Here is a 16,682-nt window from a genome sequence, read left to right as displayed (position 1 = left end):
CCGCTGCAGCGCGCGGCTCGAAGACACCAGAAAGGGTGAAAACAATGGAAAACAAAGCGCCGCTACGAGACCTCAGCGCGGCTCGTAACCACAGCAACCAGCAATGCGGAATACCAACAAAAGGCAAGCACAAATCGCTTACAAAGCACGCGGCGCGAGCGTCAACAGTAGAAACAATAACAGCACCATATAGGAACAAAATAGTAAATATAAGCACTTAACTGGCTGCGGAGCAGCAAAGAAAGAGGATATGATACTTTCCTCAGGACCTTTTATAGTATGGGTCTCTATGGTTAGCCACGTGATACCCTAGTGTTTATGGGTACTGTAGTTTTTTCGTTATCTACTGTTTTCTGATTGGCTGCTGAGCATTTCTAATAAAGAAATGAGAAAGCATAATCGGAGCTTCCTGTCCTGACATAGAATTAGGCAGTGACATGCACGCTTTCTTTTCACCATGTTTTGGTAGTGGACGAAGATTTTTGCGCATCATTTATGTATTATTCGGCGATACGCATGCCTTTCGGGAGCAGTTCTTTTCACCACGTTTGGGCAGTTGATGAAGTTTTGTGCGCATCGTTTCCATGCTACTTGGCTATACGCACGCCTTTGTGGGGCAGTCGTAGTGTGTATATGCACCAGTGCACTACCAGTTTTGGCTACTCACACAAGCATGGTGATCAGTAAGAACCATTTACATCGGTGATATGCATGCCTGTAGGTAAGAGCCATTTGTGCATTTACTTCAGTGATACGCACACCAGTGAGTACTTTTGGGTTCCTGGGTAGCACATTTGTGATATATATATATATATATATATATATATATATATTTCTATTTTTCCTTGTTTCACTTTAGGCGTTTAGAGTTGTGTTTTTATTTCTAATTCTGGGTGATTATGGCCTCAAGTGGCGCCCTTAATCTAACTCCACCCCAACCGTTTGTGCCCTCCTCTGGAGAGAATGCGCTTAAGTGGCAGGAATAGACCGAGCATTTTTTAAATTATATTTCCACCCTGGATGAAGATGATGATTTCACTCCCGAAAAACAAAAGAATATTTAGTTGCACTCATTGGGTCCGATTGGTTTAAGGGTATTCAATCATTTTGCAAAGAAACTACGCACAAGAGGGAATGTGTTCATGCATGCAATGGAAGATCTGCATGTGTATTATGCTCCTACTGTGTGCGTGGATTTAGACAGATATACGTTTTACCACAGCAAGCAGTTGAAGGAGGAGACTGTGGAGGAGTACGCTTCTGCCCTGAAAAATTTGGTGTTAACATGTCTATTTGGCACATTACGCAATGAGCTCATCAGAGACCAAATTCTTCCATACAGGATAGTCTTTCGGCCAATGGGGAGTCCCTCTGCAGGAGGTTCTGGAGATTGTAAAAAACGGGAAGAACTCACTGGAAGGTGTGTGAATGCGCTTCAAGCAGACAGCAAAAACACATTAGATTCGGACAACAATAACTATAACTGTCACTGCCGACTCAGAGTCACCCGACATAGTAAGGGAGGAAGTGTGTGATGAGAAGTACGGATCAATGTTAGAGGAGAGTCTAAAGTTACCTGACATTTCTCCCAAAGTTTCACTGGAGAACCTATTCCTCTGTTGTGGTTTAGGAAATGAAAATTCCGATTTAAGTACTGGGAGGCTGAATGCAAGTTATATGTATCCAAACATGGCCCATCTGTTCTGGGTTGGTGGGACCAAGGAGAACTTGATATCATTTTGGATCTCAATGGTGTAGAACCTGTCCTAGGTGTGCAAAGTGAGGTAAACAAAGAGGCAAATAATATTTGAATGGAGTACCTTGATGTGTTCTTGGATAGAGTGGGAGAACTCAAGGGCTTCCAGCACAGAATCATCTTAAAAGAGGGTGCTGTGTTGAGCATACATAAGGCAAGGAAAATCCCCATGGGTGTTAGAGAAGGAGTTTCTAATGAATTAGATAACATTCTAGAGGCAGGAATAATTGAGTCAGTGGAATAGTCGAATTGTGAATAGACCGTAGAGACTTAAATATGAACATACTGGTAGACCAATTCCCTCTCCCTAAAATTGGCGAAATGCTATCCACTACAAAAGGAGCTAAATGGTTCACTATGATCGATCTTATATCTGCCTACCACCAGGTTCCAGTGCATCCAGACAGCCGTAGGTTAATTGCTTTCATTACACCATTTGGATGTAAGAGTATTTGTTCATAAGAGTACCTTTCGGATTGGCATCAGCTGCTGCTATGTTACAGCGATTAATATTCAAACTATTCAAAAATGTTAAAGTGGTATTTGTTCAGGACTATATTTTGGTCATGGGTACAACAAAAGCTGAGCATGACGACAAACTCAGGGAGGCTCTGGATATTCTCAGTGGGAAGGTTCTTAAGGCACAATATGATAAGGGCAAGGAACTCAATAACATATTTAGGCCATGAAATAAGTGGGAAGGGAGTAGAACCCAAAGCACTTCTGGTGGAAGTGATTAAGAATGCCCCTGCTTCTTCGAACAAAAATGAGTTCAGAACTTTTTTGTACCTGCTGGAATTTCATGCCAAATATGTTATGAATTTTTAAATCAAGACCTTCCCTATCAGACAACGTTTGAAGGGCAAATGTGAATTTGTCTGGTCGAAAGAATGTCAGCAGACTTTCCAAGTTGTAAAACATGACATAGGCTTGCACCAGCTTTGCAAGGCTTTGATCCTGTTTTGAGAAGTATTGTCACCACTGATGCCAGGTGCAAGGGTTTGGGGATAGTTCTCACACAGATTGATGGAGGGGGGAGGCACATATATTATTGCTTCCACGTCATGTTCCAGTACCCCAATGGAAGAGAAGTATTCCGTTATTGTGAAAGAGGCCATTGTATGATTGTGGGGATTAGAGCACTTTAGAGTGTATATCTGGGGATCACATTTCACTCTCAAAAGTGATCACAAACCATTAACAAAAGTGCTCACTACAAAGGGGTTGCTGAATGTATCGCCTAGGCTGGCCCGCATGTTGATCAAACGTTTGAACTGCAATTATGATGTGTGCTATGTACTGGGGTCAAGAACAACATTTTGGATTTTTTTAGTAGAATACCTTTGCCGATGAAGGCCAAACCTGAAGATGAGTTTTAAAATAGTTGCATGAACAGGTGTCAATGATGGTATTTTGGAGGGTGAATGGGTAGAGGCTACTGTTAAAGATGAGGTGTTGCAGAAAATAGGTGTTTGGATTCGGGAAGGTTGGCCTACTAAGGGTGAGGGTGACCAAAATATTACTAGTTATTTGGGAGTTGAGGCAAGAATTGTCTGCTGAGAACGGTAATATGTTGCAATCGGGGAGGGTCATATCCACAGATTCTTTGAAGGACAGGGTGCTGGAATTATGTCATGAGGGCCATTTTGGAATAACAAAAACTAAATGCAGGGTTAAACATTTGTACTGGTGGCCTGGTATTGACCAAGCCATTGAGAAGAAGGTGAGGAGTTGTGTTTTGTGCAACAATACTGAAACATCTCTTGTGACCATCAAACCACTTTTGTCCCCCACTCATTAGGTGTCCAGAAATTCAGTAGGAAAGGATTGGTTTGAGCATTTTGGGTCCTGTTGAGAATGGTGTGGAGTCCAAGTATGTTATTGTATCATTTGATCATTTCGCTAAATGGCCTGATATTAAGGTGGTTTCTAAAGTGGATGCCCAATCAATAGTGTGTTTTTTGAGAGAGGGGTTGCCCAAAGTGATTTTGACAGACAATGGACCCTAATTTTGTTCTGAGGTATTCAATGTAGGGATAGTATTGTGCACAAGACCACATCAATTTACCATCCAGCTGGCAATGGTGCAGTTGAATGCTTTAACAGGGTGCTCAAAAATACTATTCAACTGGCCAAGCAGGCTAATTTGTAGTGGTTTAAGGAAGTGAGATGCACTGTGTGGGCCTACAGGGTTACATTGTGCAGCTCCATGAGATTTTGTCCATTTGAATTTATGAGGGGCAGTTTGCTGAGTATGAAGCCAATGTAGGATGGATGCACAGTTCCAAGAGTAGTGAGTGGACCTCCGATGTGGTTAGGGAACGAGTGTCCAAGGCTCAGGATAGGTGTAAAAAGTATCATGACAAGAGGAATATCTGCAAACTTGTAGAGTTTCAGATCGTTGACTCTGTGGGGCTTAAAAAATCTGGAGTTTATAAAAAGAACCAAGGGTGATTTTTTTTCAACCGTTGCAAGTTGTCATGATTTTGTGTAACTCGGTCCAGTTGAGTGACAGCAAGGTGTGGCATTCGAGTCACATTTCTTCATGTAAAGGAAAGAAAAAAATCCCATGAGTTAGTTCTGAGGTGAATGTGATTGGTTGTTGGGTGAGAGTGGTTCTGTGACAGGCAATGCAATGGTTAATACCAGCAGGGGAGTGGTTGAGGACAGCCATGAACAGTGTGATGGTAGCAACCAACTTCCCTCCACCTCTTCCAAGAGTACACATGTAAGAAGGAGAAGATTGGGGCGCAGAATCACAAGACCCAAGACATTTCATGAGTATGTATGCAATTGAATCGTTATACGTAAAGTAGTAAGGCATTATTTTCTTCTCTATTTTTTAGGGGAAAGATGTGATGTATTGTGTATTGGGTTTGTTGTATCCTTATGTGTCCCTAGTTTGACCTGTTAGGGATTAATTAGCTAACTAAAATTGAATTGGGATAATATGATGTGTTGAGTAAGGTATTGACAGCTTCATCTTGTAATCGGGTGGTGTTCTCATTGGTTGATGGATGCTATAGCTCCTGTTGCTGGGGTATTAATCCTGCATTACATCGTATTTAAATTCTTTTGGATGTCTGGATTTACTACAGTGCTGAGTGGTGCCTGGTTCCTGTTACTATTTATTAACCTGTTAATCGTTAGCCAGAATAATTTTGTATCTTTCCGTTTATTTGCATCCATCATAGCCTCAAGGTTCAATGCCCTAATCTTGTGCTTTCTAAATTTAGGGGTATGTCTGTAATGCTCTCTGCAGCTCCTCCAGGGGTGTGGAATTTATTAAAATATCTACTTGTCAATCGGGCAGGTTGCTTCATAAATCTACTTGTCCTGTAACAAAATCCACTTGTCCCTTTGGTGCCATGTTGTGCGGCGACAGATAATGGCAGCAATCTCATTATATAAGAGCTCTTATATAGCCTCTCTGATTATGCCAGGGCTAATACCATAGTAGTGTTTGAATACTAGCAATCCCTTTATGTTGCTACGTTTCTGCAGATCTACATACTGGGACTGAAGGTAGTGGTAAACAATAGTTCCAGGGTTGGAATGTCCTTTTGAGTCTGCAAACCTACTAACTTGCATGTTTTAAGGGTTTTCAACAACTCTTCTCTAATCTTTTCCAATACGGAGAAATGTTGTAAATTTACTCCTGACAATGGCAGAAGTAAACTTTCTGCCAGAGATGGGAAAAATTGGTTGAAGGGAAAATAAACTTGCAAACACTCAGGTTTTCGAATGAGCAAATCTACACATGCATATATGCTCATGCTAAAATGCAGTTCACAAATATTTTCTGTAAATTCTTGTGAATTCACAAAAGCCATATTGCTGCCCTTAATGCAAGGACATATACCAAGGGTGCACGTTTGAGACTTTCTTTAATAATTGGGCCCCTAATTTGGTCTTACCTTAACCATGACCTTTGGTGTTTATTAAAATTCTCTCTCTCTCTCTGTATCGGCTGGCTTCACGGTGAGTGACAGCATTCTGCTCTTTCACAAGGAGCATATCGGCACACAAATTATTTTTGTTCAGTGCCATAAACTAATGTGGCAGTGTGCTTTTTTGAGACCAATAACAATTTTTGCTTTAGCCAATGTTTGATATAATGGTGAGGGTCCGGCAGCTCTCACATCAATAAGGTTTTACAAAAACCATGCCAAAACAAGTCACGCATTGCCAAAACTAAAAAGCTGACCACCTTTTCAGACCTATTGGCTTTGCCAATGCTTGTTTTTTAATGTTTCCCAAAATGTTATTGAAACTTGTTACACTGATTTTCTAATATGAATATTTTGGGGAAATAAAAACATTTTACTAAATGATGCTGCAAAGAAATGGTACCTGAAATTTTGCAGTAGTTTAGCAAAAAAAAAGTTTCCTACTTTCATTTTTTAGTAACATTTTATATTGAAAGCAAAAAATCACTAATCTTGCTTTCAAGCTTCTGGAAAAATGTACATCCAATCAGAGAGCAATCTGGGAACATTATGCATAGCCTCATATTGCTAAACTTTGAAACCGTTAGTACATATTTTTATACTGGAACCACTGTCAGTAGTGCATTCAGAACTTACATTTACTGAGAGCGCTCACCCTAATAATAAAGGCTTTCAATTAATGAACCATAAATTCAAGTTAGAACAGCATTAACATGTGCACACAAATATTAACTTAACTGCAGGCAGTGCCCTTCCCTGATCCTTAATGGGGTACTGCAAACTAGCAGCCAGAGGGTTTGTACTGCAGGGGGTTGGGCCTGCTTGTCCCAAGGACAAAATGCACATTAAAACTTGTCGCCCTTGACCCCAAACAGTATGTCCTGGGCGTCGGGCTATAGGAATTCCACATCCCTGTCCTCACCAGCTCCATGTCCCTCAGCCTGGTGCCCAAAGCATTTCTCCAGTCACAGTTAGCCAAGGAGCAAATCGAATCAAACCATTTTGTGTTCCTGGCATCAGAACCGAGGACAGACTTCATGAACAGTGCTCTCACCAACACACAGATCGCTTTGAAAGACAGAGTAGCACTCCCTCTCTGCTCTGGGGCAGGCAAAAAAAGCCTCAAAGTTGCCCTTAATTTATTTCTTTTTCTAAAAGAATAGAGGGAATAGATAGTTTCCACACCAGGCGCAAATTGTTCTCTTTGGTGCTCATTAGGGAACTAGAGCATGGAAGGAGAACAGATTGGGATACTGGAAGATCAATAGAAAGTGGCAAGTGGGTTATAGCCTTCAACACATAATAACAGTTTTGCATTTCAAAGCAGAACTAATAATTGACCTAGACAGAAAAGGGTGGCAAATGATAGCTGAGTACCCCTAACCAAACACTTGGGAGCAAGGGGAATGTGTGTAGAGTATAACTCATGAGTGCTTATCAAGTCTTTCCCTAGGAGGAAGTTCCCGAGCTCGGTTGTCTAAGGTTTGAGGACATCTACAGGCCTTCTGTAACTCTGTTGATCCTATATTCTTGATCTATTGTGTCAACATTTAAAACTGCATTAAAGTCCTCACATAAAATTACATTAGTGCAGAGCAGCTCACAGAGCAGCTCACCTCTGTGTAACTTGCTTACCAAATCAATCACCAAAAACAATCACTTGTAATTCGCATCATCTGAATACAAAAATTCACCATTATACAATCTAAAAAGGCAAAAATTGAAAATATTTTTGTTCTTTAAAGCTAATGCCTGTTTCACGCTGCTATCTACGTCAACTGGGAAGATCTTACAGTTTTACAATAGGCTTAAACAAATTGATAACTCCCTCCCCCCCTTTAGCGCTCCCGAGCTGGGTGGGTCCATGGCAGTAGAGAAGCAGCTGTATCTATCATGCTGAATCTCGGATATCTCACAAGTCCCCTGCAACAAACTCAGGGGACTTGACCGCACTCAGCACTCTGCCCTAGTGGCATATTCAGTGACATTCCAGCTTGCCACCTTTATTGAGCATAAGCTATGAAGAGACAGGTCACCATAGAAGATGTGAGCTGACCCCGGATCCGAGCTGGCTGCTATACTGGAGCCCTTGTGGGAAGCAGGCTGATAGTGACAATCGATATCCGTAACGTATTACGGAGGTGAAAAGTGATTTTGCAATGAATGACACTGTCAGGTGCTGGGGCTTGTAGTCAGTCGGGGAACAAATGCTCTTTGGGATGGGGAAGAGCAGGTTTGTAATAGAAACCAAGAGGGAATACCAAAATCATTAGTGCTGCTGTAAAGATTTCAAACATGAGAATGTAAACAACTGACAATGTGGGGGTATTTAAATTAATAATAATGGTGTCTCCATCGACACTTTTTGAGAGAGACGCTTCACGATACACTGCTTGCTAGGATAAGTTGGTTGAAAAAAGATGAGCGGTTTGGTAAGCCAATGCGTGAGCTCATTCTCATGTTGTGCTGGGCTTTCAGATACCCCTGAATCAAGTGCGGTAACATTGGCTATAGGGTAAGCTCATACGGGCACGCCTCAGAAGGAAGGCTGATTGTGGGTAGTTGCTGGTACAGTCCTATTTTGAGGTGGAACATTGTGCATGCATAGTGTAATCCCACTCAGCCAATGGCTCATATTTAAATGTGGGACCTTGTTTGCGTTGCTAACCTGTGAAGGTGCGGAACAAAAGCCGGTGATGCAGTAGTGTTTGCTGCTACTGTTGTCCTGGAGTTCTCCAACTGACTGGGAGAGGTCTCAATATGCACCAGTCTTACTGAGAACAGCTCAATAAGTTCCATCATTAGGGCACCCAGGCCAAATGCCTTGGCAAGGTACTGCTCCATCAATGTCAACATCTATATTGCATGTGATGAAAGGTTTCTGCCCTTTTCTCTTTTTCTTGACTGCCCGCTCAATTGGTGGGGTCTAAGGTTACTGGGTGGCAGGGGAAAACTGTTGCTATCACTGCTTGCACACATTGTTGCGGGCTCCGAGGCGGGAAACCAAGCAAGAATACGGACATTGTCGGTGAACCCAACTAGGGCAAACCCTTCTCTCCCCAATCTAGGTTACCTTGCTCAGCACGCCTACCACCCGCACAATAAATGTATTGATAGAACAGTTGTTAGTGCAACCATTGGGTGATGAACGTAAGTTGCCAGTGGCTTTGCCCTTACCCATTCCTTGGTCCCTAAAGCATTTTAGGAGGAGGTTGTAGACAAAAGAGGCGGGCCGGCCTGTCCTTGTTCAGGCACAGATGAGCTCATTCTTTGCCCAGGAACAGCCTGGACACGTCCTGCACTGCAGGAGAGCATGCTGGTTTATGAAGATACTTCCCATGCCTCCTCATTGGTCCCAGGGCTTTCAGGAGCTACTTCAACTAATTCCGCTAATTGCAGTGGTAAAGCACGTCCCACTCTGCGGAAGAGCATGCTGGTTTATGAAGGCTCTTACCCTCCCCACCTGCTCACTGGTCCCAGGGCTTGCTGGACATTGGAGTCCGCTAGTTACAGTCATAAAGACCTGCGGGAGAGCGTGCTGGTTCATGAAAGCGTTTCCTTGCAGGTCCTAGGCCTTGCAGGGTCTGCAAGATTCATGGAATCTGCTAGTTACAGTGGTAAAGCGCATTCCGCGCTGCAGGCGAGCGTCCTGCTTTAGGAACACACTTCCTCACTTGTGACAGGGTTTGCAGGATGTTAGAGACCCTAGGTGCAGTGGTAAAGCATGTTCTGCGCTGCGAGAGAGCATGCTGGTTTATGAAGGTGGCTCTACTGACTCCTCACTGGTCCCGGTGCTTGCAGGGCTTTCTGGACGTTGGAGTCCACTAGTTGCAGTGGTAAAGCAGTGTAATGTTATTTGCACCTGCTTTGGTTGTACAATAGTAGAGCCTGGTTATTTCTGTGATGTGTGTGGTATTTTTTGTGATGAGTTTAAGTGCCTTGTTTATGCTCTGAATAGGGCCATATTTATAGGTTCAATTACAATTGTTGGCAATCAATCTCTTTGGTGCATCTCTTTGGACTTCTCTATTTCAATATAGCCTAGAAGTTTTACAGTCATCTCTGTTCAAATAGGTAGTTGTTTACTTTGAACTATCCTGTTTTATTTTGTGTAATTTCAGCTCCTGTGTTAAATACTGAAGGTATGGGTTGTGGGTGACTGATCTGATCTTCATTGCATTTCATTTTTCAATTGGATTTTAATGATCTGTGTAACATTAGCTTTTCAGCTGCTTCTGTGCTGACTTGGTCTTCTACATCTGATTTTGCATAGCTTTTATTCCTCTCTTTTTGTTTCTTGCTTCTCCATTTTCTTGTCATTTTTGGAACTGTTGCTAGAACATCAATGTTTTGTTCTTTTTCACATTTCCTAGTTTTTTGTATTTTCGTGTTTTACTTTATAGTTGATTATTTTACTGTTTTTTTCATTCCATTTCTGGGTTGTTATAGTTTTCCTCTCACCCTCTCATATCCCTGGATAATTTTGTAAATATATTTCAACACATATTTTATTTGCTTTTATGAATATTTCCTTTTATTTTAACATAATGATGTTCTGGAGGAAGCCCCTTTAAATGTCTCTGTTCCAGTTCTCTCCCTTTTTTCTATTCTTAGAATCTGGCACTACTCATTTCCATTGTGCACATATGCAGACTGCTTGAGGTGTTCTTTGCTTCTGTAATTAGAACACGACAGGTTCACTGTGATCAGATACAAAATCAACAATGTTATTGTTTAAATGTTATTATCTCCAGCGTCAACCCTAGTGCAGAGTTAGCGATTGGGTACATTTTATTTTAGGATATGGACGTAAAATTATTTTCATGTCTGACCATGAAGACTGGATTCTGTCATCACTTATTCCCTGACAGGTGACTAATATTTTTGTGTTCCTTGCAGCTGGACCTTACACAGCAGCCTTCTTTAACCCGACCCTCGCACTGACGCTGACGTTTCACTGCTCTGGGGTAACATTGTTGGAAAACATCACTGTTTACTGTTTGGGGCCAATTGTAGGTGAGTGTTTTAAGGTGCTATATTAACTCCACTTGCTTGCCTCCTCACTTTGAACATCTAGGTACCAGGGATACTGTTCACAAAATACTTGTAAATATTGATATGTGTCAAGAGAGGCTTTTTGTATGCATGAGAGGTGGACTATGTGAAAATAAAAACACATCACGAAGAAACCATGACCATATCTGATATCTCGTCTTTGTCACCGTTGCTCTTTTTACGTCAAGGGAACAATCCATAAACTCAGTTTTTCCCTAAGAATTATTGTCCATGAGTTTTGGTAACATGTTTCCAAATTTGTGTCTTTTCCTTGAACAAACAGAGATAAGTCAAATTATTGGTGAACCTCCTCACACTATTAAGATTAAAGTAACATGTGCAGATAAATGATCTAAAGTCACTACAAAATGTTCGTGAATGCCCATAAAATTAGAACTGTGCCTGTGTTCACTGCATTTGCATTACATTTCGTGTCACTTTTTGGTGCACTACATAGTTCAACAGCCATGCCCCTTATAATAAGTGCATGCTTTTGGATTACATTCTGTAGATCTAGGGTTGACTCTTTAGATCACTACGATTGGTTGCCTGTATCCAGTGCATTTCAGTGAGTTGCTTCTGTGTACTCCTGAACTGGCTCAGCCCATGATTTAGCTTAGCTGGATATAAGGAGTTTATGCCCGAATACTGTGTGTCACTGATGGGTGGCTCTAAAGAGCACTGGCCGTCGTTAGTGTTAATTCAGCATACCTCTATGGGCTGCTCTAGTGCCACTGGGTGTACTTTATAGAAAATGCAACCAGGCTGCGTGTACTTGGTGGCCTCCTAATGAATCATCTCTGATGTTCAAATCCAACCAAGAAACAGGACTTATTTCCTTTCATTAATCCTAGGCAAAAACCCCTTTGGCACTATCGCTCGCTCCTCTTCATTCTAGTCTACTAGTCTACGCAGCCACACAAACACACGTACATAGGGAGTGTATTCCACTACTCAACACACACGCTGGCCAAACACTTCCCACAAAGCTAACGCTCAAAGCTTACACGCTTCAATCAGACAAAACAATACATTAATGTGAACTGATTGTGTTCTGTCCCTCAATCCATTTCCATCTATTTTCTTTTTTTAAATCTCTATCGTTTTTTGTTAACAAACAGATAGCAACAGTAGACAACATAGCTCAGCTTCATCAGTCACGTTATCTTATGTCCTATGCCATGTAACATTGAAATCATGGTACACGTAACAGGAGGCATCAAGCGATTTTCCTTCCTGAGTTAGGATGAGAATTTTTTTACAATGGTTACACCATGGTGCTATTGTTTGCCTAGGGTGCCTGACTGCACATGTCTCCATTCCTGTAGACATTGGTGGGGCTGAATCCGGCCATGCTAGACTATCTCCCATCACCTATAGGTTCTGTTCCCCATGACCCAAACCCCGTGAGTGTCTTTAGCCCTGAGGCCCTCCCAGGCTGAAATCCCATGGATTCTGCTGTCTCTCCCACCTGGTCTAGCATCTCTGTCCACAGGCCAAGGTCCTTTTCTGCATTCTTATCTCTACCCACCTTATGCAGTCGCATTTCCTTGGCAACAACGTCACTCCTTCAGATCTGCCTACCATTTCCCCAGATAGAGGGGAACATGTGCAAGCCAACAAATGGCAATCCGTCTTTTGGCCAGGAGTAAGCCCAATAATGCAAATCTATTATGCATTTTTGCGCCTTGATTCGGCAGTGCTACTAAGTCAAGCATGCAGTGTTTAACTGTTAAGGTGAACTGTAGCCCTATCTCTTAAGTGAGTTGGTCCACAACTCCCTTCTAGAAGTCTTATAAATCTGCACAATCCCAAGTCATATGCAGGAATATAGCTGTCACGCAATCACAGCGTGGGCATTTCTCAGATTGTGTGAAGACATTTTATGTAAGCGCTGTGGCATAAGATAAACTTGGTGCAAATAATAAAACTCTGTAAACTTAAATCTAGCAATGCTGGCTACCTCTTGTACTTGTGTACATGCTCTCACTGACTCCCTATCCGTCAGTGGTTCTTGTAGCCCTCACCCCACCCTATATACGTGTGAGATCAGTCCTCTAGTGAATTCCTGATCAAGTATCGGTTAAAGCGTCTGCCATTCTGCCGGGCTCCTGTGGGGAGTTCGCCCAGATCTCCTGGACTGTACTGAATAGTTTGGCAAACTGCTAAATTTACCTCGGCCAAGGTTAAACACTCGTTGTGCTTCTGCAAATGGTATAAATACGCCTTCCATGTAGAGGTCGCCCGTGGTTTGGCATCCCCCCTCCAACCATTGTCTCATTCAGGGTATCCTGTATCTGTCTGAATGGATGCAGCCACCTCAGTGGCATCGTCTTTTCATTTGGAGGCCTGCAGAACACACATTTAACAGGCCTTCCCATGCCTCCGCTACCTTCTTTACCACAACAAGGAAGCCTTCCGGGACCCATGATCCCACCATCAGCCACTGTCAGAGCTCGTTTTCTTCCAACCCCGCAGCCAACACTCTCTTTTCTGTATTGCATCACTGCATCGCATACTGCAATAACTACCCTAGGTGGTAGAGTTGAAGATCAGGGAGCACAATAGTTCCATTAACCTTAACCAGTTTCAGCAAATCTCTATCTCTACCCTGCTTTGTGTGCCGGCCCATACCAACAAGATCAGAAGAGTGCTTCATTTTTTAATGCATTCCTAGTTATGATACAGAATGAAAGCTGGAGGACATAGAGGCATCGCAGCAGAAACACCATTTTACTGATTGCTGCCCTGCCCACGGCTGAGAGAGGGAACGAGTTCCAGAACTTAATAGACTCACAGAGTCCCAGTATATTTATCTGCAGATGCATGGGCTGTCTTTATGCCATGATATCAGAACTGTCCTGTTTCCAATTGAAGCTTTGGATCAGATAACTCTACCCTTCCTTCGCATGCCAGTCTTCCCAGTGGAAACCGCACCATCTAATTTTTGTTAAACGGAAGGCCTGAGGCAATGCTAAAAGTTTCCAGTGCCTGTAGTAGTATGGGGAGCGATAGACCCGGCTTTTCTCAGATACACAAGGGTATCGTCAGCATACATTGATACAATGTGTGCGATGTGTCCCACCTGTACTCCCCATTGCACCATCACAGCTTGCAGGTACATCGGCAGTGGTTCCGTGGCCTGGGCAATCCGAAGTGGGGATTGGGGCTTGAGTGATGTCTATGCCCTACGAGATGACAGATTTTCTGCATGGACCCTTGACACAGAGGGGGTTATATAGAGCTTAGTCCACTAAATAAATCATGGGCCAAACCCCATCCCGTGAAGTACTATCCACAGATAGTCCCAATTTAATCTGTTGTATTCCTTTTCAATATCTAATGCCATGACTGCCCTTCGTTCCCTCTATCTGGGTTGCATGCATGACATGGACAACCTTTTGATGTTCATGTGTATCACCCTACCAGGCATAAAACCACATTGGTCCTCCTTGGTCAGCGTAGCCACCATTCCATGGAGGCATGCCGCTAAGGCCTTAGAGAGTTTTTTGGTATCTGCATTGCTCAAAGAGATCGAGTGATAGGATTTCTGTTCTCTGAGGTCTATGGCTGGTTTTGGATCATAATGATAGTTGCATCTCTCATGGACGTTGAGAGCTCTATCACCTCTCGTATGGTTTCCATCAATTTAGGAACTAGCTGACTGGAATAGGTTTGGTAAAGCTCAGCCAGCAGGCCATATGAGCCCATTGCCTTACATTGAGCAAGTACTTTGACTGCCTCGGTTAGCTTGTTATTACCGAGGTCTGCCTCTAGGGCCTCATATTGTTCCCCTGAGAGTCTCGCAGAGTCACCAAGTCCAAGAATCTGGTTACTCAGGATGGCAGGTGCGACACCGTTTCCCAATATTGATCCTGTAGATGCGTCCTCAATAGCTTGTTAATCCCAGTCTGCCTGGCTACAGTCTCGCCATCAGGTCATTCCAGGGCCAGTATTACAGGGGGTGGTGTTTTCCTCTTAAATAGCCAGGCAAATAAGCAGCCTGTTTTGTCTCCTTCAGAATGTCGGTACTCGCGTCTCGTGAACCGATCTAATCTATCCCCCAGAACACCGAGTCTGCGCCTCTTGGCCATCTGGAATCTGCAGTCTGCGGCCTATGTTGATTCAACTAGTAGTATGCTTGCTAACGGCTGTTCGCAGCCCAATCATTCTCTTTCCAGCTGCCTTTGCATACCATAGACTCTAGTGAGGCACTCCCCTCGCCTGGTGGTTGTGGCTGTCTAATTATTTTAAAATTAGAGAGTTAGCACTTCCCTGAGCTCTGCCCTACAGGTATCATCCTGTAGAGCTTCAGGGTCCAATCTCCATAGGGGGACAAAGCATTGCCACTCCTTGCTAGAGTCCAGTAAGAGCGGGGCTTAATCAGAGAGAAATCATACCCAGTATTGTATGCTTCCCGTCCTGTGTGCAGTCGCCTAGGTGAGTAGAAAACAGTCCAGTCTACTATGAGCATCATGAACCAGGGTGTTGAACAAAAATACCCTACCATCTGGGTGGGTTTCCCTCCAAACAGCCACACAATTAAGGTTTGTCATTGTCTGCCTAAGCTAGCTGTGATGTTAGGCTTCATTCTCTGTTTGGGGGGGTGAGTGCCAGTCCTCTTGACCATCCAGGACACAGTTAAAGTCTCCTGCTCATATGAGTGGTGTATCTATGTAGGGGACCAATTCTTCTCCAATACCAACATATAAATATCTGTCATCTGTGTTGGGGGGTGTACATTAAGGAGGCACAGCTCTCTTTCATCCAGGGTGCCAAACATCAGCACATATCTGCAGTCAAAGTCAGCTTTAACGTATCTCATCTGGAAGAGGACACCAGAGACAATCTTAATCGAGACCCACTCTCGTAGTTGAAGTATGTTGAGGAGTATAACTGTCCCCTCCATTTGTTCTGCAACTTCTGCCACCCCCCATCTAATAGGTGTATCTCTTAGAGGAATACTATACGGATTCCCCTGCTGACTCAGAACTGACTGACCCTGTCTTTTTACAAAAATATTGATCCCCCGGACATTTTAGGTAACCATATTAAATGTGGCTCTCATCCTGTCTCGCCTTCTGTCCTCCAGGAATGTCCTGGCCTCCCCCTGATGGACATCTCCACCCAGTCTCCCCGAGCCCCTTTGCCATGATATCCCTAGCCATGGCTTCTATTAGGTGCATAAAATTATGATTTTGTTAAGCCATCTGAACTTTCCCCTCCCACTTCCCTCCCTTAGGGAAAACATTTTCTTTTACCAGCTGCGTCTCCCCAGTCATCACAATCTTTTTTTTTAATATAACTGTTTATTGAAAACCAATTCCACAGCAGTGCAGCAGTCTTGACATTTAGTTAACACCTCTACTGGCAGAATATACATACAGGTTTTGGAGACAACCAATAATATAATCATGACATTCAATAATAACCCCTTTCCCTTAGTGAAGCAGTCTAGAAGTGGTTACCTCCCCACCCTGGGATTCGGGAGCCCCCCCACGGATAGAGCATAGCTGATGGCCTTCCGTCTTCGAATCAATGTGCGTGGCCCTGTTCCTCTAGTAAAGCCTGCCTCTCCCTCCTGAGTTCAACTGTAGGAGAAATACAGATGTCCCCCCGGTATTTGTTCCACCGTCCCCACTTATGATCCCACTTCCGTGGGCAGCCTCGATGTTTGTAAACCGTTTTCTCAGCCACCATGGCCAGATCCATATCCGAGGCCCAAGCGCGCAGCAGCGGTATAGTGTCTACCCCCCATTTCTGCGCAATGTTCCTTTTGGCAATGGCCCACCCCATGGCCGCCCACTCCTGCTCCACCTGAGTGAGGTCTGTCGCTTCCCACACATTAAGGAGGCAGAGCTGGGGAGAAGGAGCGACGGGTTTGTCTATGGATCTCGCCATCTGTCGGGTAACTTCTATCC

The 16,682-nt window shown here is 43.4% G+C and overlaps 1 protein-coding gene across 1 annotated transcript in view; it reads left to right on the top strand.

The window, feature by feature from the left end:
- Positions 1–16,682, top strand: part of LOC146785261 (aquaporin-12-like) — a 240,751-nt gene that overhangs the window by 209,490 nt on the left and 14,579 nt on the right. The window contains exon 2 of the mRNA XM_085634209.1: positions 10,606–10,722. Coding sequence (XP_085490335.1) covers positions 10,606–10,722 — 117 coding nt within the window. The remainder of the gene's footprint in view (positions 1–10,605; positions 10,723–16,682) is intronic.

This window comes from Triturus cristatus, chromosome 11 (genome assembly GCF_964204655.1).
Source record: "Triturus cristatus chromosome 11, aTriCri1.1, whole genome shotgun sequence".
Lineage (NCBI taxonomy): Eukaryota > Metazoa > Chordata > Amphibia > Caudata > Salamandridae > Triturus > Triturus cristatus.
Note: the sequence above shows the minus strand (reverse complement) of the source record. Positions and strands in the feature narration are given on the sequence as shown.